Raw genomic sequence first — 25390 nt, forward strand, 5'->3', positions numbered from 1 at the left:
TGAACATAATCAGATCATTATAGGTTTGAAATGATAGTTTAAAAGTGCATTATGGCTGCATTGTTGGCTGATTTGCATCTTACTTTTGCTGAGGCAGGTGATTACTGTTGCGTTCTCCCCTCATGGGGAGGTGGGGCGCCCTCTTGTGGTTGAAAACTACAACAACAGCTTGATCCAGGTTTTCCATGGTTAGAGGAGATTGTTTTTGTAGACTGGGCAGCAGAAAATGTGATCCTCATCAGGCAATGTTAACATGTCTGAGGAAATCTCTGCTATTATGGATAAGTGATCTGAAGATGAAATATCACATGAAGTGTGAAGGACATAAATATGCAACAGTCTATTGGAAACGAATCCCACTTGTTGCCATGCAGTTATGAGTTGTCATTTGGACACCTTGAAGTTATGAAACAAAATGCATTTTTTTATACAATATAAATGTGTAATGAATAGAAAGCCAGTCTTAATAATACCAACATCCTTTCTTTTCTTATCTCCAAGCTTTTCATTTAGTTTAATGAGCCCCACAGTCACCAAACATACAAATGTGTGAAGTAATGTGTTAAACAACCACAAATGAACCGCTGAATGAATGACAGTTAAAACTTGCAGCATGTAATGTGGTAGAATCCCCCACCAGATTCAACGTGGCAGACTGAACGGCCTGTGACTGAAGTTTGATCCTCTCAGTGGCCAAAAGTAATCTGAGGTAGTATTCAGCACCGGTTGTGCCTCGCCGCCTCGCTCTCACCGTTTTGGGACGTGATGCGACATCAAGGCCCGAACGCTTCAAAGGCAGAGTGTCGTTGTTAATTTCAAAGTATTCTCAGTCACGCCGAACGCAGCGGGAAGAGAGAGGTGTGGGATATTTGATAGGAGGCGGATTAGCAAGAGGGGGTGTGAGGTTTTTTGAAAAGGCGCTGACAGATGGAAACTATCGGGGAACAAGTGTGAAGTGACTGAGAGTCGTATAGAAGAAAAAACAGGAGGAGAATGAGGGGGGGGGGATGATAAACGGACGAGGATGGATGTCTCTTTTTTTTTTTTTTTTTACCAGGTGTTCCCAGCTTCTCTCTGCCATGTGGGAGTCATTACTCAGCGCTGCCACTTTAGGAATGTGTGTGAAAACATTCCCACACACACACTCACATACACACACACACACACACACACACACACACACACACACACACACACACACACACACACACACACACACACACACCTAACAAACCATGTTAGTGTCCAACATGAAAGAATTCCTGCATCAGAGGGAAGTCTTTAAAGTCTAAACTCAGCAGGAAAACCGTTGTGTGCATGTGTGTGTGTGTGTCTGTGTGTGCATTTGTCAATTAGTTACGTTTCTGACTCCTAAAGGTGGCATGTCACACACACACACACACACACACACACACACACACACACACACACACACACACACACACACACACACACACACACACACACACACACACACACACACACACACACACACACACAATATTCCTTTGCACCAATGTAGGCTTCATTCTGCAGAGCAACGATTCTCCCTTCGCTTCTGGTAGTCAACGAAACTCAACATAGCTGAAAATATTTACTTCAAAGTCAGTGTTATTATTAAAATACATGCATAATTCAGAGGGACCGACAGATTACGAGTTATAAGAATAGATCAAAGGAATGTAAAGTTATTAGGCTTGTGTTGTCAGCAATAAAACAGTCTCATGACCATTATGAAAACCACACTGTTGTCTATTTTGCGCTGTGAATGCATCATTTGTTTGCACTTGTAATCAATTTTTCACATGTTGAATTTCAATTTAAAATCTGCCATACCCCTTTGAGCAAGGGCGTTCCACTCTTGATTTATATGGAGAGCGGAGGGTGAGAAAGATGGTGACGGTGTTGCATGAGGATGTGAATGTGCTAATAAGACGGTCAGCTTTCCTCTACCGCTCGCATCGGGTGTGTTTTTCAGGATGACGGACCTAATATTTGGGTTTTCACCTCCAGCCGAACATTACACGCTAACTGTTAGCAACGTAGCATGTGAATTATAAACACAAGTTCATGACACTCTCAGCATTGAGCTCGTAGCATAGTTTAGCCTAAGTGCGGAAAAGTCTGTAAAACCAATTGACCTCAAGACGAGGGAACTGGAAGGGCAAAATTGCTGACTTATCTTATTTCCAGGTTTAGGACTCATTCCTGCAGCACTCTATTGGGAAGCAGCCACTTTGGCTTATCCTCTGGTGACACCCGCAAGCCAAACTGTCAAATATTTGGCTTACTAGTGGTAAAGATGTGCAAATAGAAAAGTTGTCTCTGAGTGCAAAACTTTCATTCAGTTTTGCACTTTGCTACAAAAGGCTGCATTGTTTCAGAGCGCACAGGCAGCCAGTCCTTGTTTGTAAAAAAGGCTTAAATAAATCCATAATGTAAAGGATTATGGCTTTATGCTTATGATTCTGTAGTTGCTCCACTGCTCAGCCGCATGCTGAAGTGTCCAACTGCTCTTCAATGCTCAGAATGGGTTGAATGCAGAGGTCAAATGTCATGTATGTACCAATATATATATATGACAATAGTGATAAAAAAGTTTAAGGTCTAAGTTTAAACCAAACTGTGTGTGTGTGTTCATCTGAGTGTGTGGGTCGACAGGTTTTTGTGTGCTCTTCCCAAACAGCCCTTTGTTTGGTCACTGGCTTAACTCCAGGGAAGATGTCCCTTTTGTGTTTTCTCTAAAAATAAGCCTTAGCTTGGCTGTTGTTGTTGTGTACACACACACACACACACACACACACACACACACACACACACACACACACACACACACACACACACACACACACACACACACACACACACACACACACACACACACGGTTGTTCCCAAATGAATGCAATTTAGACCCTGTAAAGCCATGCCTGGGGGAAACTAAAAGGAAATATAAAGAGGAGCTTTCATTCTTGATCTTTGAGAAATTGAGTCATAACTCGAGGTGCACTTGCTAGCCTGTTTGCAGAACCTTTTGACCGCGCCTTACCGCCATCATCAGCGGATGGTGTTTGTTTGTGTTGGCTCAGTGTCAACACACAACACACCTAAAAACTACTGTGCAAATGATCCATCTAACAATGACAGATCGGACACTTTTCTGGGCCTTTACTGCAAATTGTTGCTTTCATTATTGTTCCCTATAGAGCAGTTTGTTTCTAACACAGGTTATTTATATTATATTAACCCATTTGCAAAGACAAAAGAGTGCTTCAAACTCAACCTATAACTGATTATGCGTTTTAAATGAAAATGGTCTGTTTTGTTAGATTTTCTTTCCAAACTGTTTTGAGCTCATGGAATAAAATACAAATTGCAGTGTCAGTTTAAAATGTTGCATTAGTTTAAACTGAAAATATTATAAGGGCACATGAAAAATGAGGCACTCCAGACTAAGTATCCCCTGGTAGTGAATCCCAAGACTGTGGGTTTGGAGGAGGAAATATTGCATATTGGGTCTCAACTGTACGACCTCATAAGGGGCCAGAGGGCTCCACTGGAAGCCTTCGTGCCTTTTCTCTTCCGCCAATCAGGTTTTTCCACGGCTAAAGACAGAGAGAGAGAGAGACATACAGAGACAGAGAGAGTGGGACAGTGAGAGAGACGGGGGAGTGATATTCAGAGGCCCCAGTTAAGTCTGTGGCTTTGTGTTTTATGAAAAGAGTTTAAAAAAAAAGAAAAGACATTAAAAGTCAGCATTTTCCACCAGGCAAGTGAACCGGTCCACACACACACACACACACACACACACACACACACACACACACACACACACACACACACACACACACACACACACACACACACACACACACACACACACACACACACACACACACACACTTGCACCGAGTCCCCCATCCTCCTATTATAAGGCTGAGTGGAGAGGAGGAATGGCAGCCTGTTTGTCAGCCGAGGTGGCTCGAATCTGACAGACTCTATCATGTGATCACACAAAGCTGCAGTATTGTTGTCTTTCTTATTTTTGACGTAATTGTATCTACTTTTGTTTGTGAAAGTCAAGATATAAAGAACAACAAAAAACAGGATAATATGCTTTCAGTAAAGGGACATATGAGGGAGTAAAATATTAGGTTTTTTATCTTTGTAAAGCAGAAATAAACCCACTTTCTGATAGCTCTAAAACCATAATCTTTAAGTTAGCAGGTTACTTTACTGGTTGATGTATGGAGATGATCTCTTACTGGGATGATGAGTCAGTCACTGTTTTCTGCTGACTGACACACCACAGCTGAGGGAAGTACGCCTTCAGTGCACACGTCTATTGTGACAGATAAGGTGTGATATATCTGTGTCGTACATACCAGACTAGTGTGGCTAATGTACACAGCATGCATGTGGATAAGTGCTCCGTGCGTGTATGTGTGTGTGCGTGTGTGTGTGTGTGTGTGTGTGTGTGTGTGTGTGTCTGCAGCTGTTGTCTGGTATATCGGTGATTACGCACGTCACTATCAGCACTGAGTGAAACCTCTGCAAGGCAACACCGTTCTCAAGGATCCCCGGGGAATACAGGGCTCCACATTTAGGTTAACGTGTGTGTGTGTGTGTGTGTGTGTGTGTGTGTGTGTGTGTGTGTGTGTGTGTGTGTGTGTGTGTGTGTGTGTGTGTTGAAAGTGTGTGTTTTTTAAAAGAGAGAGAAAGAGTGTTTCACTATTATAAAGAAGTTTTCAGTTGTTAACTTCATCTTCATTTTTTTTCTCAAAGAGAGAGATGACAAGTATAGACAACAATAAATCTGAATTATTGTAGTTTTTGGATAGTTACTCTTGTATGTAATCATTACAAGCCCTGTTTTCATAAATTTTATTTTTATGCGCATTTTGAAGTATCGCATTAGGAAACTTGTATGGAAACGGCAAAATCCCATGAAATGCCAAAAACTGTGCAAAAAACTTTTGCCTTCATAGAAAAAGAGTTGATGCTCTAAATGAATTATAGAAATGCCTTTGGCAGATGAATTTAACATGACTGACCGGCTGTTTCCACTTGTAGAATCTTTGTCTCCACACAGCATGAAATGTAGCCAATAGCTGAGATGAAAAAACAAATAAAACATACCCAATTAGAACTAGTTTTGTATCCGGTTTGAAACCTCCACTACTGTGTTTACTGGTCCTTTACAGCCTCTAGCTACATGTAGCAGAGTTCATTAGCTCCAAACCAGTTTATGGGAAGACAATTAGAAAATACAATTAGAATCTTTTTTTTTTTGGTCATTTTAAAAGCTTGCTTAAAATTTGCTTGACAATTGAATGGAAACAAAACAGTTTGGAACATCAAATCAATAAATCTGTAAATACCAACATACTCAAAGGGGCATGCAAACATAATTTACACAGGCAGTACACACTGTCTGCTCTGTCAGTCGTCACCAGGCTTTTATGTCTGTGGTTTACAAAGTTTTAATTAACTTTAATTATCTGAACTTGTCTGAGAGTCTCTCATTTTTGTTATTTTCTTGGCAGGCTATACATTTGTGGTTTTGTGTAGTTTATGTGTATCTGTATGTACATCAGAGTATGTGTGTGTGTGTGTGTGTGTGTGTGTGTGTGTGTGTGTGCGTTTACTCTCTTGTTTTTGTTTTTCTTGTTTCCCTCCACTTCCCTCCAATGGGGTTCCCTTCTTTCTCCTGCTGTCTCCTCCCTTCCTCCCTTCCTCCCTCCCTCGCTCCTCCCTTCATCTTCTCCCCACTGAGATGAGAACGCAGCTGCAGATGGAATCAGATCCAGCTGTGTGTGCGTGTGTGTGTGCGTGTGTGTGTGTGTCTGTGTGTGTGTGTGTGTACGTGTCTAGGAGATTACTTGCTGTTCCAAAGAATGTTCCTGCAGATTAGACTCAAATACCAGAGAGATGCTTTCCAACGGATGTAGTAAATTGAATTGTTTGTCTTTACCTTGGCTTCACTGTCTTTCCAACTCCTTCTTCTGCATTTTTGTTCTTCTCACGCTTCACTTGAATCGTTCTTTAAAGTCAAACCTAATGTCTGATTGGCCACCCTGGAGACACAGTGATTATGAATTGTTATAATTGGCCAATTTTCTGGGAATTTGCAGACCTCCAAAGCTCCAAAAGTCAGACCTCCAACAAGCCGTTGCCAGTTCCTAAAAATAAGATTGTGTCTCACATTTCCCTCCATTGTGACCTGTTGCTAACAATCCATTATACTGTATGCTCACACACACTTTTTAGGAAATGTAGGTGTTTAGAAATATACAGCTGTTTATGTTTTGTATGTGGTACTAGATCTGTCATGATAACTACTTTTGTTGGATGAAATATTGCGATAAACAATATTAATGTCATTTTAGGGACCCTTTTATGGCTCTGATATAATGTAAATGCAATAGCATAATAATGCAGGTACACCTTTTCAATGATCAATTAACTTTTAATGCTTTAGATCATTCAGACAAAAATAATATTCTAAATAAATAATAAATAAATGAAATAATATCACACAACCAAAGCAATGAATGAAATGGACTCTCGGGCTCCGTTAACAAAAATTGCACTGAAATCAATATTACACATTTGGCACAGTTGTAAATGAAAGTGTGTTGCCAGGTTATTGACATCCTCAGTGTCATTCGCAAAAGCACTATCAGCTCACTTTCTTTTTTATGCCTCCGTGCGATGACAATTGGACTCAATGATGAACTGATTCGAATTGGGAGGTCAAAGGTCAATGCGACCACAAAAAAACATGGTTTTGGTCATAAGAATTGCCAAAGAATTACAACTTTCACCCAAATGTCTAATAGGATAAAATGATGAAGTGATGACATTATGGACAGACATGGATGTTAACTGCAACATGGATACAACCACAAGGCGATAATTAAAATTTAGCCCCCCCCCCATCTCAGACCTATATCCTCTGGTACTCCCCGCGGCCCCATGCTCTCACACAAAAACTGTGGCCTGCTTCCTGTCAGTGGGGTGAGGCTGTTTTTACTGCGACTCCATTTTGGCGGTGAGGGCTAATCCCTCTGCTGTCTGGCTTTGTGTGTGTGTGTGTGTGTGTGTGTTTGTGTGTGTGTGTGTGTGTGTGTGTGTGTGTGTGTGTGTGTGTGTGTGTGTGTGTGTGTGTGTGTGTGTTTGTTCGTGCCTGTGCTTTTAAACATGTTTGTGTCTCTGCCTGCTACGCTTCTGAACGTCTTTGGTGGGAGTTTAGGCGCTAGATGAAATCCATCTCATGTAATTTAATGTGCATTATCCCCACAGGGTAGTTAGGCTGAGTCTGGTGTGTACAGCATACAGCCAGAAGACTGGTAGTGTGGTAGAGATGAAGTCTTTACTGCGTTCATATGAACGTCTAAAGCCGTGCTGGAAACGTTTAAAGTGTTTTCTCGGAAATAACACTTCAGAATCTTGTCTTGTGTGATTATGAATGTTAAACAGAAAGATGCTGATGATGCATTTTAAATTCTGAGCAAACGCTTTCCTAGACAAACAAACTAATGGGTTTCTGGATGGTCTTTGGTATTTGTTAATGGATTTTTTCCCCCATGACAATTCCTCATAGTATATGAAACCAAAAAACACAAAAGCGTCACAAAAAACTGGATATCCCTACGGAAAAAGTAACATTAGCCGTTGTAGTCAGTTTATTACTGGTTTCTCAGAACAGTTCAGTAACAGAGAAGCGCATAAACAAAATCAAGGCCTCAGTAGATGATCATATCTTAAGGGTAGGTACACACACACACGCACACACATGTTATGACTGCCAACAGGGTTGAGTGACGCCACACATTCCTGAAGCCTCTGTGTTTTAATGCCACAACTACCAAGGTCAAGCTGCAAAAACCAAAGTAATAAGCATTAGACATAGCACCTTAGGTATCCTTGGTATACAGTGACCCTTGACCTCCTATGCATCATCAGTTAGCATGTCGATGCACAACCAATGTTGGATGAAATTGCCTGGTAAATGCTGCTATGCTAACATAGCACATTCTATCCTGGGCTACACTGACAGAGCACAGACATTTCAAGATGTAAACAGTCAACTCGCCGCTTCAATCAACAAGTCATAGTCAGGATTAAGGCCTTGAATCACTGCAGAGTAAACACTACGCTCCCACACACTGTGCTCACTTACACACTCTCAAACACACACACACAGATTGGCATGCGTAGAGACGCTACATAAACGCTTTGTCTCGCATCTCAGAGGGATTTTCTGTAATTTGAGGGAAGACGTCGAGAATACGGATTTTTCTCTGACTGTTTCATTAACCGGGAATCACAGTTGTTTATGATATTTCCATCCTCCACTAATTATTTTATTTTTTGGACACAATACAGTAGTTAAACGCTGCAAGGGTACTGCATATATCTGGCATATTCAGCTGTTGTTGTTTTTTTAGAGCTTTCAGTCCTGTGGGAGTCACAAATACTGCAGCAAAAATGTTAAAACTGTCCAAAGGCTTAACTATTTTACCCTTAAAAGGTAAATCAAAATTCATAAAACAGCACATATTAAGTGACTTTTTTTCCTATCATTTACTCTGAGTGAATCCAGAAAAGTCAAAGATATAAATATGCTTTCTGCACATTCTCATGAGCTGTCGGTATACATACAGGTTTTTACAACATTTGCTTCCATATATTGGTCAGAAGGACCTCTACAATAGTTATATCTGTGTGTTGAATATATGCTGATGACACACATGAGATGAATCTTTCCTGTATTTGTGCCTGTTATTAAAAAATGACGTATGTTGCTCCCAACAGATCCTTTTCATGTGAAGGACCTCGACCTACCCCTGACTATCAGCCTGCAAACCAGCCTGTGTGCCCACCAGCATAAACACAAAAGCATTTCGCTTTGACAATTAGCCAGTGAAGCAGCCTGTGAGATATTTACTGGGCCTGACCAGACAGAAGGGCAGCCATGTTGATCATCTTAGCCTTCATCCTCCTCTTCCACGTGGCTGCAGCCATCCTCCTCTTTGTTGCAACCATTCACAACGTGAGTACAAACACAGAATGATCACACAAAGCATCGCAGCACGGGACATTCTGGTCACTTTAACCGTCTCCGTGTCCCTCCCTCATGTAGGCGTGGTGGGTGGTGAAGCCAGCGGGACATGATGTGATCTACACCGACCTGTGGTACTCCTGTAACTCCACCTGCTTTCCTGTAGAGAACAGCCATACTGTTGATGCAGGTGAGACGGTGTAAAGCTATGTAGTGTGTGTACTGTAAGTGTTGCATTTGTGTATGTAACGCCTCCTTCTCTCCTCTCTCCTCAGCCTATCTGCAGACCGTCCAGGCTACCATGATTCTGGCCACCATTTTATGTTGTGTCAGCTTCTTCGTCTTCATCCTTCAGCTCTTCAGGCTCCAACAGGGAGAAAGATTTGTTTTCACTGCTGTTATCCAGCTTCTGGCCAGTGAGTGACACACACACACACACACACACACACACACACACACACACACACACACACACACACACACACACACACACACACACACACACACACACACACACACACACACACACACACACACACACACACACACTTTTCAATGCAGCTTTTGTGACTGTTTTTGTGACTGTTTCCACTGCAGTGTAGCAGTTGTGGTAAGATGTATGTCCACACATTTCTGATGTTGGATAACTTAGAATGAAGAATTTTAGGATGTGACTTTAGAGCATGCACAGGGCTCGGTATGATACCTCACACTTCCCAATTCAAGATCAGCAAAAGTCCCAAAACCCGGGATCGTCTTTTCTTTTGAATGCAGTGTACTTAAGTTGCATTCACACTTCTTTGAACTTTTCACCTTTAACTTTTCACACATTGATGTATAGATAGCAGAAACTCTACTTTCGTTGTCTTGGTGTTCAGCTTTTTGACTGATAGAACTGTCATTGACTTACCAAAAGATTTAAAATGAAACACGCAGACACAACTAGGACTGTGGAGATACTGTTTTATCATAATTTACACTATTTGCTTAAAGAAATTACAGATTTCAGTTTTAAAGCAATGTGATCTACCTCTGCAATGCACAGTAGGCAATCGGAACAGCTCTCAATAAGACAGCCCTTTCAAACTGGTCCGCGTTTCCTTTGGACAGGACCAGGCTAGCCGTTTCCCCCTGTTTCCAGTCTTTGTGCTAAGCTAAGCTGGCCGGCTGCTGGATGTAGCCTTACATTGAAAAATATGAGAGTGGTATCAATGTTATCATCTAACTCTAAGAAAACAAGGGTCAAACTATTCCTTTAAGTGTCACCAAACTGGCTGCAACATTTCAGAGTTAGAAATGAAATTCCTTCCTCAGCTATCGAGTGTAATTTCCATCCTCCTCCTCCTCTCTCGTCCTCCCAGCTCTATGTGTATTGATCGCGGCGTCCGTCTACACGGCTCAGAACAAGAGCTTCCACGTGGCGAGTCTCCAGGAGGGCTCCTTCGGCTCCTCCTACATCCTGGCCTGGATCAGCTTCCCCATGACTCTCATCAGCGGCATCATGTACCTGGTGCTCAGGAAGCGCAAATAGATATGATGGGCTTGACTTAGAGGCCCACTGATGTTCAAAAATCACAAACAGGAACACTTGGACATTCGCATAAAGACATACACTTTTCATCAACAAACATGCATGCACACATTCTCTCTGGAACCCTTAGATTTTTTATTAACATATGAGAAAAAGCCTTACAACACATATCCAGATTCATGTTAAATCCAGGCAATTCACCATTTAAACCGTAAAATAGTTGCATAACGTTCTCCTTCCTGATGATATTTTTGTTCTCACTGAATGTAGCTAAGGAAACCCAGTGTGTTCCTTTTTGACAGGCTCTATTATACACTTTTAATCCAGATAAGTGCCTTAGAAACACTGCAAAGACTCAACTGAATAGACCCACTGTGAGTCAGGTGGTCTTTGTTTTGGCATGACAGCCACTAAAACACATTCTTAAAACATTCGAGTTGAGAAACGCGATTTGATCTGTAGTTGGAAAAGTGTAATCTGAGTTTTGCCGTGCTGGATAGATATATTTACATGAAGTTGAGGTCAAATCTACTGGATGCAAATCAGATCAGTAAACGCACCACACATGAGTCTTGTTGCATTCAGCCCTCGCTCACTGCATAGAACCGTAGAAAAGTCATTTGAGTTTCCTCGCTGCCTTTAGTGAGAACATGCCTTCACTATCATCTTCCCACTTCGCCCCTCTGCCATTTCAAAGGACATGAGCACTGTTCTAACATACTGATTTGTCTCCTTCACACATTTCATTGTGTCCTGATTCCTACCAACTCCATTCATAGGAGAAATATGTGCTCACGACGGATAAAGTGGAGAGATTTGTCTTACTGGGACACATGCCCTGGACTTCCCAAAGGCTCCATACTTTCTTTGTGAATCTACAGTAAACAGAATTTATTTTGTACATATTTGCTGTGTATGTATAGTTCAGGTAATTGCCAAAATTGCTTATTTCTAAGATTGAAATATTAAAACTATAAATATAAAAATAAAGACAAATTCTTATGTTAACCATAGCTTACAGGAAGTGTAGTGAGGCACTAGTTTAATATGTAGGATTTTAATTTGTTGTGTGTATTCTTCTGTTACTGACTTGTGTTTTAATGGTGAAAAAGGAACCAATGATGTGCTGTGATATTCGGGATTTTTAAAATGACAACATAGCAACATGCAAACTTGAAATATGAATGAACATTTCTTTGTTATTATTATGGTTTTTTTTGTTTGTTTTGTTGCATCTTCACTGAGAAAAAGACAAAAGCTATTTATCGTTTAAAACCACTGTTGTGTATTTTTAGCCTCATGTGACTGAGGATGTATGAAGTAACTAAGTCTTTATTTTTCTCTTGCTGGGCTTCTGTTAATTTGGTCCATTACTGAAACATCTCTAACACCTTATGCACATGTGTGCTCTGGCATTTAACAACAATAAATGTGTAACTGTACTGTACCTGTCACAGATTCACAGAATTACTCCTAATTTCAGCCTTCGTGGAACTATAGAGATACTAGTTGATCCCACAGCAGCACTGTGTCGACTGTTTTCCTCTTACTTGGTGTTAGTTTGGGGGTTAAACAGTAAATTGAGACCAGCGGGGTATTAATGCATGCAGCTTGGACTTGATTGATCCTTCAGAGGTGCACTGGGTTGTTTTATGATATGAATATGTTCGTGTCGGGCCAAATTTGGACCACAGAGTCCGGTGGTAACTTACCATCTCACCAATGCTAAAGATTCAGGGAAACTAAGTGGAAGTGAACATTTTGCTCTCAAGATGATACTTGAAAATGATCAAAAGAACATATTGGAGGCCAAGATTGTGATGCTTGTTCATAGGTTTTGTGAAGTTGTCATCTTCAGAGTGCTTTACTAAATAATAATCTTCCTGTTTGCATGCAAGTGTTTGTCTTTCAGCAGATACATTTTGTACCTACAATGAGATGAAAAGAAAGTTGATGCAGTCAAATATTGAAGATTTTTTTAGGCGAAATATGATTTATTAGAGATAATTAAAAGTTTGTTACTATTTAGTTTAGCTTTGGTGATTATAAAACAGATCTCAATTTATAATACTTGAACTTCTGTGCAAAACCCTGCTGCAGATTTTGAACAAAAACCGAAGCAATCCCCTTTAAGAGTTGAGTTATCAGAGCCCTTCTTGATTTGGAATTTGAAATGTTTGTTTAGGATTGATACTTTTTCTGTAGTTTTTTCCTGTAGATTTATATCAACGTAGATGTACTGTATCTTAGTTAATGTAGATCTGTACAAATAAACACAGTGACAAATGTGAGCTGTTGAAGCCCAGACTGTATTTATATGGAATCAATTTTTTATTTAACTTTTTTTGCAGTTTAAATATTTCTCGTGCTTATTGAAGTATTAATTCCACATTGATTGAAAGTCATGTTGCTTTATAATGGAGACATGTTGAAATGGTCAATGTTTGAAGAACTTACATTAAACAAGTTTATTTTCTTGCATAAAATTCATCCAAAAGTTTTTGTAAGTTTTGACACCGGCTTTAGGTGTATGTCACGTTAAATAAATGAGAGAATGCATTTTGATTTTACTATTTTAGGAAAAAATGACATAACAACATGCAATTCATTTTGACATTTGGTGTAAGATTAGTGGCTGCGTCTGTAATCTGTAAAATCCTACTCATGTATTCACATGTCATCAAACTAAAATGTTTGTCTGTTATTGACACCTAGTGGACCGATAGAAAACGACACAATGTTAAAGTGATAGCTTTATGGTTTCAGGCTCCAGAATAGCTCCTGAAAAGAATGAACTAGTTACTGCTGCTGAATTAGTCTGCTCTAATCTCAAAACTACAGACTGGGCAAACTTCCAACAGATTCAGGAACAAAGACTCATCTCCCCCTGCAAGAATATAAAGGTGCTTTTTCCCCCTGTTGAATCCTGTTCTCTAGATCTCAATAAATGTATTTTACAATGAATAAATGTTCTTTGTGTGTGACATATCTGTCATTGAGTCAAGTATCCATCAACACTCATTACACATGGGGCCTGCTTGCCCTTTTCCAGCACCTCCACTTGCATGCAGAAAGATCAATATTTCACTGTCTTGCATGCTGCAGTGCAAGATTACTACTTTCTACATCTTTATAATCAAAATGTAAAAATGATCTGGCAGTAGGCATAGCCTGGTTGACATCCATAGCAATTACACCGTATGTAATGCGATTAAAATGCTACAGTAATGAGGAATTTTACTATTTATGCCACCTTCTTTAGGTCACTCATGATGTTATCCTTGAAAAGTAAGCTTGTTCTGAAATGTTGTAAAAGTAACCAGTGATGTGCTGAGATATTTGGAATGGCTTATAATATTAAACACATTCCACACATTGAAATTAAAAACGCTTTATTTAAATTGTACACAGCTACAGACAAAATGTGAAAGTAGGTTTCATTACACTGTATGTAATGCAATTAAATTGCTACAGTAAAGAGGAATTTTACTATTTATTCCACCTTCTTTAGGTCACTCATGATGTTATCCTTGAAAAGTAAGCTTTTTTGTTTGTTTATATTTTTATCATGTCACTGTTTTGAAATTCTGTAAAAAGTAACCAGTGATGTGCTGAGATATTTGGAATTTCCTATAAGATTAAACACATTCCACACATTGCAATTAAAAACGCTTTATTTAAGATAAGATAAGATAAGATAAGATAAGATAAGATAAGATAATCCTTTATTAGTCCCGCAGCGGGGAAATTTGCAGGATTACAGCAGCATAGGGTAAAGTGCACACAAGAGACATAGTAAAAGAAAAACAAGATAAAAGAAAAATGCAAATGTAATAAAAAAAAAATCAAGTATTATAAATAAACAATAAAAAACAGTAGAAATCAACAATAACTGAAATATCATATTTACAGACAGAAAATAACTACAGACAAAATGTGAAAGTAGGTGTCAGGAAGACTATTGACATAGTTTTGTTTAATTTTAAAGCAGCATTTACTTTTACTTTAATCCATTTTTATTTTTTTTAATTCCCATCATTTTTGTAGATAACGCTTTTTTTCTGAAGGAACTAGGCCGGAAGTGTGACATCAGATCACCGGAAGTTGACCCGGAAAGCGCTAGCCTAGCAGGTAAAGCTAACATGTGTGAGAAGACAAAGCAGTTAGACATTTGACTCCGTTTTAAACCCTCTGATTGAGGAGCTTTACGGTAGCTGTCTTGTGCATTAACTTTACATAACTAGTGATTTATTTTATAGATATTTGCAGGAGAGAGGAATATCCCGCTAAAGCTGCAGCTAGCTCACAGGCTAGCTCACAGGCATCTGTGCAGACTATCAAAACAAACCACTGATTTATATCTCTATTGTGGTAACCAGCTATGCTGTAAAGGTCAAAATCACGAGATAACACACATGACATTAGATTAACAAAAGTCACATTTCACAGATTCATGTCAAGCTATTGTTTTATTTATATATTAATCTAGATTCTGTGTCTCTGTTGATGTTGCAGCGTTGCAAAGAAGTGGATGACGTCATTTGCAGAACTGATGAAACCCAGTGTTGACGTCAGAGAGTCCTGTTAGACGACAGAGGTGGGACAGATGAGCAATATGGCAACAAATCACACTGCAGCACTTTACAGCCTTGTAGACCCATTGATTGATTGATTGATTGATTGGTTGATTGATACAACACAGTAGATACTCATATGATGCATAACTGTTGCACTCTCTGGAAGTCATGGCTTTCTCTCTTCCCCCCCCCCATTTGAATAATAGCACACAGTATGTGTGTCAATAAGGCAAAAACTCAAAGCATTTTGATTTGCAGAATGTTTTATAGAAATGTATATTTGTGAAATGCAGTGAACACATTTTATACGTAATTGTTTCCCTATCTATGGAAATATCTTCCTGTTTTTTACTTTGACCTCTTTTGTTATACAGTACCAGTCAAAAGTTTGGACACACCTTCTCATTCAATGGTTTTTCTTTATTTTTCTTTATTTTCTACATTGTAGGCATACTGTACGGTTTCCAGTGATATGCACTTTTTAATATGTTGTTGAAATTGGTTTTTACATCCTGACAGCAATAAATAACTTATGGGCAATGAAAAAGAAGCGAAACAAAAACGAATTCTGTATCGGCTATAAACCTGTTAAAATGCTTACCAATCGGAGACATTGTACCCGAATCTAAAGAACCAATCACAAGCCTGCGCGTTCTCTCCCCTCTGTGTACGAGCCTGAGCCGGCCTGAGCGCGTTCACGGAGGGCAAAGAAAGCGTTGTTGTCATAGTAGTTCATGACAGTGGACTAGACCTAGTGAGCCTACAACGTCAACACGATGGAAGACAAACAGAAGTTACCACTGCCACCGTTACTTGCCCCGGTTCATCCTTTTAAAAAGGCAAGAAAAAGAAAGACCGAAAATGAAAAGGCAGCAACAATAAAAAAGTTGGAGAGAGCTCGAGGAAAAACGAGGATAAATATTGGATTCGCTTTTCAGCGATGGCGAAAGCTGAGGGAGTGGTTTGGCCTGAAAAGTGACGCAATGGTTGCCGGTTTTCTCTTGGACAGGTAAGCTTTCGTCTTGTTTCCTGTTTATTTTATATTTGTGTTCAGAAGAAGTCTATTTTTGTGTTCAGGGAATAGTCTGCTCGCCCCGCTAGACTGTCTGCTTCAGTTGACTGAAGGCTCCGACTCAGCTGTTAGCTACAGAGCTACTGTTTAGCTAACACAACTCAAGACTCGCACACTGTACAAACCGTAAATGTAATCAGCCAATATGTTTAACAAGAACTCCATCTATAATGTTCCTTTCTAACTATATTATTTTTCTAATGTTATGTGGTCGTCAGTGTGTATGGGGGAAAAGAGAAGCTTCTTATATACAGCTCTGGAAAAAATTATGCGACCAGTCTGGATTTTTCTGAATTATCTCTACATTACTTATTGAAAATGCTCTAAATGACAATATTTTTATCGTGAATTTGGAAGAAATGTTGTCAGTAGTTTATAGTAATAGTATAAAACCAAAATGTTCATTCTACTCAAACATATATCTATAAAAATAGAACAAGAGACACTGGACATGTGGAGTGGTCTCTTCATTTTTTCCAGAGCTGTGTAGTGTATGAATTTCAGTGTACAAACTCAGACATTGTAATGCATTGTGATACTTTACAGCTTTTAACTCAATCTCCCCTCCCTCCCCATTTACTCTCTCTTCACTTATTCTTTGTATTCCAGTCCAAAAGTCTATGATATGTCAATTATACAGTTCAATGTACCATTGTACCACTCTAACTAAATAAAAATACAGATTGAAGATACTTGCCAAGCCTTAAACTTATATTTCAACAAATGTATCTCCTGGAAAACACACGCTGACAATAATTCTGTAATTTTGTAATCGCCACAGAGCTGATGACTTCTCAGTAGCTGGAGTTCAGGAATTAGACGTCAGCAGTCCTGACGAGACAGCTCTTGAGGAATTGGATGCAAGGTATGATACATGTACTAATAAAAAAAAATCTTATTTCTTGTATTATATCTCCAAAAATGATTTAGAAGTCAAATCTTGTCCCTGCACTACCTCTGTGTCATGTTCAATTGTTGTTGTTTTCGTTTCTATTTATTTAGTATGTCATCCCTGGACCTGACCGCTGATGTTGATGCTGATGCGTATAACGACATTCATTCTTACCGGTGAATGAGACATCCTAGTTTGTAGAGAAACGCAGCCGACCGTTAGCTCAGCTCTCGCTCAATGAGGCAGCGGCAGCGTAGCTACCTGGTTGCTAAGTAGCAGCAGCGCTCGTGCACGGCTCTGTGTCGAGGGGTGGGGGCAGAGAGTCCTGAAGGGTGGGGGAGGAGTTAAACGGAACTCCGAAGAGAAGCTAATTTCAAATCATGCTAGCTCTCTCAAATCGTACAGTATAGCTTTAATATTGAAGACATCCAAACTATGAAGGAACACATATGGAATAATGTGGTAAACAAACAAATGCTCAACAAACCAGAATAAGTTTTATATTTTAGATTCTTCAAAGTAGTTGAATGAGAAGGTGTGTCCAGACTTTTGACTGGTACTGTACATGTTAAATATAATATTAAATTATTCTTAATATTTATGTTTTTTTAGGTCAGATGCATATGATAGTTTATTCTCTGGGTTTATTCATTTTAAGGGACTGAACTCCTCAAACATACAGTACCAGTCAAAAGTTTGGACACAACTTCTCATTCAATGTTTTTTCTTTATTTAAATTTTTTTCTACATTGAAGATTAATATTGAAGACATCCAAACTATGAAGGAACACATATGGAATTATGTGGTAAACAAACAAATGCTCAACAAACCAGAATATGTTTTATATTTTAGATTCTTCAAAGTAGTTGAATGAGAAGGTGTGTCCAAACCTTTGACTGGTACTGTATATCTGAACAGTAGAGGGCTGTATTACAAACATAAAACAGTATGTGTACCATGATATTGCTATTGTGGGCAACATATTTTAAAGTACAAGGAATGCATGACATCATAGAGTCACTCAGCTCTGAAACAAAGAGTCCAATAATGTAGGACTGAAACAAAATGAACCCACAGCTGTTATTTACCAGGTGATGAACTAATATCAGCCCCCTAACCTCTCCTTTTACATTCTCTAACGTTTCCCCCACTGAACAACACTGTGTGCATACGGCTTTTGTCTTGACAGTACACTGCAGTAGAATATGGCAAATTGCAACAGCTTAAAAAGGCCAGCTCGAAAGAAGGGAAACACTTCCATCACAGTCAAGACAGGCAAACGTTGCCCTCAGAAGCAAAGAGATTCAAGGGAAAGATCTCGAGTGAACATTGGATTGGCATTTGAAAAGTGGCGTGCACTGAAAGCAGAGAAAGGATTGAAAACTGATGCAGAGGTGGCCCTGAATCTGCTGGATAAGTGAGTTAAATACCAACAGATTCATGTTTGCAGAAAAGCTTCCTCGTTGTTTGTCGCTTGCCAGTTGCCCATCTGCTGATTTTTGGGATTCCATTAAAAGTATTGTGAAGTTCTTTGCTGGCGAGAAGGTGTTTTCTTGGAGGGTCGCGTCTGTCCACTCCTTCCTGTCAAGGACCGTAGGGGACCAATGACCATTCTAAACGGAAGAATAGGTGAAAAAATGAATGATAAATCACAGCAAATAGAAATTGCATTGCATTGTTCTGCCCTCTTGTTAATTCAGTCCTCACATTGTTCGACAATGTAAAAGGCTCAATAAAGCCCTCTATACTCTGTAAGCCATTTCTATAAATATGCTCCTTTCTGCCAGAATATATTCCCCTGTGTGTAAGCCACAAAACTTGTTTTCCGTTTTTTTTTACATTACAAAGGAATCTACATGACGCACAGTGTGTTTTTTTTTCTTCCTGTGAGCTGTAACCTCACTCCCTGCATGTTGTTTGGCAGTATTTTGAAAGGAATTTAATAACTTGCTTGTAGATCCGACCGCTTTTTTCAGAGATGAAATGTCGGTGTGGGAGCATGTAGTGAGACTCAGGATGCTCAGTTAAGTGTTTTAAAAGGGTGGAACATTCAAGCACATTACAATTCAAAAAATCTCCTCTGTTTCCAGCTTTGCTTTCTTGCTGACAAAGACCGCTTCCTCATTGTTTTTTTTTTTTACTGCATCTAATGTTTGTTGCTCCAGCGCATTTTTCTTCAGGTAGGTGCTTGTTCAACACGAAGCTGGTGTTGGAAATCTTGCTCAAAAACATCTTTGATATAGATGTCGAAATTGTCTTTATATCCAGACCAATCATTTTATTGGGCCTGAATGTAATGATTGACTGTCCTACCTGCCTGCGAGAGTGGCTTTGGGGGTGAGGCTTGAAGGGACGGATTTCCAGCTACCTTCATTAGAAAATGAGTTTTAATGAGCATTATAATGAGGTTTTTTCTGTCAGATAGTTTGTAAGATCTAGCTTACTCTTGCTTGTGAATCTTGACCTTCTGTGTTTGTCTCTATGTCGTCATGCAGAAAGAAGAGGATGGCCTCCAGGCCAGATTCCTCTAGCGCCGGTGACAAAAAGATGAAATTCTCCCAATCGGAAGTACGAGACCCTATTTTTACGATTATTAAATGTTTACTTTTTTCTGTGCATGGTTACATCTGCAAATGCATTTACTGGATTGTAACTATAATCTGCGGTTACTGAATGCAGCTCTTCGTGTGTGTGTGTGTGTGTGTGTGTGTGTGTGTGTGTGTGTGTGTGTGTGTGTGTGTGTGTGTGTGTGTGTGTGTGTGTGTGTGTGTTTTTATTGTGTGTGTCCACAGGTGCAGACGCTGATCGAGCAGGAGATTCAAACCGCAGTGAAAGAGAAGGAAACCAAGCTGCAGGGTTTAATAGAAACCATTCAACAGCTGGACCGTTCTGTCGACTATGAAAGCTCCATCCAAAAACTGGAGGTCGGTGGACGTAGTTTTATACAAACGTTAAACTAATTCTGCATGGAATTGACAAAGGCTTCATCCAAAAATGGACACCTTTATGGGAGTTTGGGATCGCTAGAGGTAGGCAGTGGGGGGGGGTCTAATACTTTAATTTGACTTTTTTTCCTTTCTGCTCATTTGTTTTGTATTTCTTGTTATTCTAGAGATCTGACATTTACCAGCTTTCTTTGTTCTGTTGAGTTCTTTTCCTTCTTTTTGTTTTCTCCTTCATTCTTTCATACCTTAATTTCCTCAAATCCTTCTCTTCTCTTCCCTCTTCTTCTCATTAAATTTGAAAGCTGCTGGTAAATCCTAAATCTGTTCATTGTTCTTCAGCAGTTCTTTTACCCATTAGATTATAACCTCTTTAACTGTACACAGATTCACCCTTTTATCTGCATTTTTGTGATTCTGCCATTTCTTGTCTTGTCTTTTTAAAGCAAAAGAACCAAACATGAATCTCTCGTTCAATGTCTCAAAGCCAAATTGGTGATAAAGAATATCTTTAACCGAATAAATCTTTACAGAATATTCCTCTTATCCCCAGGCTCGAATTAACACGGTAACCAAGAGAGCCGAAGACGCCATTACCTTCATGACAAAGAGACAGAAAAAGGTTGGATGCAGACAAACGCACATGCACATGAATTAATGCAGCTGATGCAATTCTGTATGGACTGACATGCATTTACATTTTTTTTTGGAGATATGCTCAAACACAAAACATTAATAAGATTCTCAATATCCTCTTTTTTTTTTTGTCTGGTAACTTAAAGTAGAAAATATGATAGATACACTACATAATTATGTTCAGTTTTACATGTTAACACTTGTTTATGTGAGTGTAACAAAGTTGTAAACATTTTCCTTCCAGAGCCCACCGCCTTCTCTTGTTAATGTCAAGATCATGAGGTATGTAGAACCAGGTTCAGTCGGATCAGTCCGGTGTGAAAGGCCCTGTTGGGAATTTGTACATTTGTTTTTATTTGCATTTGATTTGATGTCTGTCTGCAGGTCAGACTCTGAAGAGGAAACCATGGAAACCGTGTCACAGGGTAAGAGCCTAGCGGGGCGTGTGTGCACTACAGAGTATTTGCATTTGTGGGTCGCATGAATATTCAATTGACGCAATTGTATTTTTCAGCTGACAAAAAGGACACGGACCGCACGGAGAAGAGCGGAGTGTTCTCTAAAATGATGGTGAATATGCAGTTATTTATCCTGGAATAATCAGTTAAATACATCTTTTAAAAATGTCTGTGTTTAATCAGCACAAAACTATTTTTACATAGGTCTGTGTTAATTGTAGATTGGACAATAGTTATTAATTTTTTTTTGTGCTCCCATGTACAGAAAGAAAATTGGTTAATTGGCTATTAAAGTTGTTGCGTACACTTAATTAGAAATGTATTATGTAAACACTGAGGATACGTTTGATCAATATTTTTTTTCCAGGAGAACACAAAAAAGGCACTAAAGAAGATGCATGATGATAATGAAGGTAGAAAAATACATAATATACACATATATAGACACACACACAAGAGGATGTTTGAATAGTTTAAGTTGAAACTATCTAATGTAGCTTCTAGTGACATGATACCGCCTCGCAGTGAGAAGAAACTGACACGATAAGCTGTTATAATGGCCCAAATTAAATAATATGAGTCAGTGAGTACATGAATTAATAACCACGTCCTTTTCTCTACTCTTCCCTGTCCCTTCCTCTGTTACTGCACGTAATCCACGTTAAGCTTTGAAGGATGCCATAGCAGATTTAGGTGAGGGGCTGCCTCCTCCGGTTCTTACCCCTTATGGTTCTCCTGAGGGAAAGGTATGGCGTTTTTATATTATTGATATACATCTTTTTCAAAACATTCCACGCATAAAATATGATCTATTTAGCTAATGGCAATTAGCAGTTTTGTATAAAACCCTACAGCACCTATCTTTTTGGCTTTATTTTCCTTGTTTATGTGTATTTTGTGTTGTGCCTTCATTTACTAACAGTGTTATGTTGTGTGGTGCAGGGACTTGTCGGTGTCTCAAAGGAAGAACCAGAAGTGAAGCCGGAAATACAGAACAGTGTTAAGGAGCCCAAACAGTGTGAGGAACCAAAGTCTGCGAAGTTGGAAGTAGATTCTCTCCCTTTTCGCGAGAGCAGCAGTCCCAAGCACACCGACTCGGAGCAGGTAATGCTCCCGCTAACCCGCTAACCCCGCTAGTAATTCACTTCGCTGTATGCTACTCACATTTACCTCCACTGCCTCCCTCTCTTTTTGACCCCAAGGACAAGCTCCTGTATCCGCCTCTTCCCTCCAAGAGCTTCCCCTCCATCCTGAACATGGAGGCGGCCTCGTACAACATCCCCCAGAGACCACAAGTACGTCTGGCTCTCATCAGGAACCCCGCGGGCCTCTCTGTGCTCTGGAACGTGGAAGAGGAAGACCCCTCAGGGCCGCCCATGGGTACTTACAGGTGAGAAACAGCAGAGGGTGCGAGATTATGGGTTAAGTAGGCAGCTTTCAGCTCTGCTACTCACTGGATAAAATCACACTTCTAAACCTTGAACTATAATGTAGTTATTTTCCATTTAAGGATCTGCCTCTTACACAGTATTTGTCCCAATCCAGTGGCTTCTCCAAATGCAGCTGTGAGATGCACCAACACACCCAGATGATCCCCAGATCAGTCTTGTTTTGTCTGACCCAAAATGACAAAACCCGGACGTATTTAGTTTATGACTTTATATGCCAAAGAAAGCAAACGCTGCCAATTAAGAAGCTTAAACTAGAGAATGTGAACCACTTTTTTCACCAAGTTGGCATTAAAAGGCACTGAAACGGTTAATCGATCATCAAAAGCATTGCAGGTTATTTTTGTGTCGATCGACGAAATTGATTAATCGACTGATCGTTTCAGCTCTAGTAGAGTTGCATGATTTTAGATGGCAATATCTGACCTTAGAGATATATAGAGTCTTGATTCGTAAAGATCAACGGATCGTTTGTTGTATCATTTACACTTTCAAATTCTTCTTTAAAAAGATATAACCAACATATTTTTTTATGGAATGTACCACACAAAGCCCATGTTGTCAAATTTAAATCATTTATTTAACATGTAAACACAATGACTTATTTCACCAGTCAATTAAGAACAAACCACTAGATGTCAGAGGCGTACTTTACAAAAACAGTGTTAGTTTCCTCACCTGCAGAAGTTTTTTTTTTTATCCCAGTCACATCTATTTGTTTATGATGTCTGCGAATATGTCTTTTATATTCTTTTTTTTTTTTATTGTAGTTGCTCACTTTTCATTCACTCATTCCGCTTTTCTCTCTCTGTCCATGCTGCAGCGTCTTCATGACCGTGGAGAAGGTAAAGGGGAGCGACGTCTTCCCTGATTGGACCGTTGCCGAGGTGGCGGCCAAAACTCTGCCCATGTGTTTGATGATCAGCAAGTACAAGCCCGGCCGCAAGGTGTGCGTCGCTGTGGTGGGCAAAGACAAGTTCGAGCGGTACGGACCTTACAGTAAAGTAGTGACCGCGTCTTTACCCGAGTAGTTGGGAGGAGGAGATTTGGTCAAAGGAAGAGACGACACAAGAGACTTACTTCAAGAAGGATTTACCCACTTTTACAATAAGTATTGTTATTTAAGTGCCTTGAGGTTGATAAAACGGAAAGCGGCGGGAGGACACTGTTTTTGATTTGGTCACAATTTTCTGTTTTATGAAACTTCCAGAAAATGATTACAGTTCCAACAGAAATAACCATGTTTAAGGAATTTCGTTCTCTGTTTGACTGTCTGGCACTTATGCAGACGTCGGTTAAACAATGAATTAACGGTTTACTGTGAGTCGAAAAGTTTTACTCATGTATAAATGTTTAGCTGTTTTACGAGCCATTAAAGTGTTTAAATGTATGTTCTGTATGATTTTTTTATTTTTGTTGTTTTCAAAGTAAAAATCTCAAACATTACATAATAAGTTTCTTGCTTCCCTCTGTTTCATTTAATGAATCAAATACTTTGGATTAATAGGCTGCTGCTCCGACTGAAACCATATACAGATGTACAAATCTAACAGAAGATGCCAATGTTGTTTTAGCAATAAATGTATTTGAACTGAGTTTTTAGACACATTTTATTCTAATAATAGTCTGGTGGCAATAGGTGCACTTTGACAACACAAACAATAACAAACCAGCGATGTGATGTGATAGATATGGCAATGCAAGTGTTAACACCATAATCTCTGTCACTCGTTTTGTTTATTGTCACGTATTTTTTTTATGCTGCAATTCAACTCTTATCAGATGCAACCTTTGAAACAGTAAATTGTGATTTGTGACACCTTAAAGCTAGGGTGGGTAATTTCTTTACTGTAATATTTGGCAAAACTGTCCTAATAGCCAGTCAGCTATATGTAGGTGAAGTGCTCTGAGAATATCTGCTCATAACTTTGCTCTCCCCTGCCTCTGTGGGCCGCACCCAAAAATTGCCACCGCTCATGTACACTTTGACCAATCAGAGCGAGGCTCCGATTCTCCGTTCTTATTGGCTGTGGGACTGTCCGGTCACCTTGGCAACGACGTTGGTGCGTGACATGGTGTTTCGTCTTCCTATCAATGTAACTGAATTCACATGAACGCGCATAACTGACGTTCGGTGGGAGGAGCTACAGCAGGTAGCGTGGCAGGGAGAGGCCAGAGAGCACGCGACGGAATCTCAACGGCTGTTTTCTCCAAAATCGCCCACCCTAGCTTTAACTGTGACAATAATGAAAGTAGGCATGCATTTGAATTTGCACAGTATCATTGATAAGCCCTCAATGAACAGACAGAGGGAGTTGCCTGCTTTGCACCAGTTAAATCCAGCTGAGGCTGATGAAGTACAGCAGACACCTCTTTGGTATCACCATAGCCTTTCCTCTGCGAGGCCAGACAGTCTTTATAAAGAATGCAGTGTTTTTACGTTACCTCTCCAGATGTTTACTTTTCCTGCTTGATGGAGCTCTGCTTTCCTTCCAGCTGGCAGCAGTCAACGGTCTCACATTCGGTACGTATAAGCGAAGAAGACAGGACACGATCCCTATCAGTCACAACAGAGGCTGGGAATGCTCAGTCAAAATTGGAGAGGCTCGTGAGCTCGACCTTAAGGGGCCAGTTCACCTAAAAACACACATAGTGGTGTTATAGTGAATCTGAGAGTTCTTCTATAAGATGAACTTCTAAATAATGGCGATAAGCAGCCAGTCAGCGTATGAATCCATAACAAAAGTTGGAGTCAATGTAGAGTTGAT

At 39.7% G+C, this 25390-nt stretch overlaps 2 protein-coding genes across 8 annotated transcripts in view; both read left to right on the forward strand.

The window, feature by feature from the left end:
- emp2 (epithelial membrane protein 2) overlaps positions 1-13565 on the forward strand; it is a 14477-nt gene extending 912 nt beyond the window's left edge. The window contains exons 2-5 of the mRNA XM_054607409.1: positions 8819-9056; positions 9147-9255; positions 9341-9481; positions 10427-13565. Of these exons, the coding sequence (XP_054463384.1) occupies positions 8979-9056; positions 9147-9255; positions 9341-9481; positions 10427-10596 (498 nt within the window). The 5' untranslated portion in view covers positions 8819-8978 and the 3' untranslated portion in view covers positions 10597-13565. The remainder of the gene's footprint in view (positions 1-8818; positions 9057-9146; positions 9256-9340; positions 9482-10426) is intronic.
- A 1095-nt stretch (positions 13566-14660) lies between these two features.
- On the forward strand, positions 14661-24074 carry atf7ip2 (activating transcription factor 7 interacting protein 2). Of its 7 annotated transcripts, none has more exons than XM_054607371.1 (15): positions 14661-14727; positions 15112-15193; positions 17027-17110; positions 18328-18555; positions 19634-19706; positions 19931-20062; positions 20634-20702; positions 20961-20998; positions 21101-21141; positions 21231-21286; positions 21542-21587; positions 21841-21920; positions 22117-22278; positions 22377-22564; positions 23446-24074. In XM_054607371.1, the coding sequence occupies exons 4-15, from the start codon at positions 18344-18346 to the stop codon at positions 23651-23653; spliced, it is 1305 nt and encodes a 434-aa protein (XP_054463346.1). In that variant the 5' UTR covers positions 14661-14727; positions 15112-15193; positions 17027-17110; positions 18328-18343; the 3' UTR covers positions 23654-24074. The 7 variants fall into 7 exon arrangements, with proteins under 7 accessions (XP_054463346.1, XP_054463347.1, XP_054463343.1 ...); XM_054607372.1 differs by lacking the exon at positions 18328-18555 and adding an exon at positions 16112-16182 and having other exon boundaries at positions 23446-24073; XM_054607370.1 differs by lacking the exons at positions 14661-14727; positions 15112-15193 and adding exons at positions 15201-16182; positions 17248-17313.
- Positions 24075-25390: the final 1316 nt, after the last annotated feature.

The sequence above is a fragment of the Anoplopoma fimbria genome, chromosome 11 (assembly GCF_027596085.1).
Source record: "Anoplopoma fimbria isolate UVic2021 breed Golden Eagle Sablefish chromosome 11, Afim_UVic_2022, whole genome shotgun sequence".
NCBI classification, from domain to species: Eukaryota; Metazoa; Chordata; class Actinopteri; order Perciformes; family Anoplopomatidae; genus Anoplopoma; species Anoplopoma fimbria.

Excerpts from the sequence above, each read along its gene's own strand:
- atf7ip2 (XM_054607367.1), top strand. The coding sequence starts at position 15,950 with ATGGAAGACAAACAGAAGTTACCACTGCCACCGTTACTTGCCCCGGTT. Across the intron at positions 17,111-19,633 it reads CTTGAGGAATTGGATGCAAG|AAAGAAGAGGATGGCCTCCA; the intron begins GTATGATACATG and ends GTCGTCATGCAG. Across the intron at positions 22,565-23,445 it reads CCGCCCATGGGTACTTACAG|CGTCTTCATGACCGTGGAGA; the intron begins GTGAGAAACAGC and ends TCCATGCTGCAG.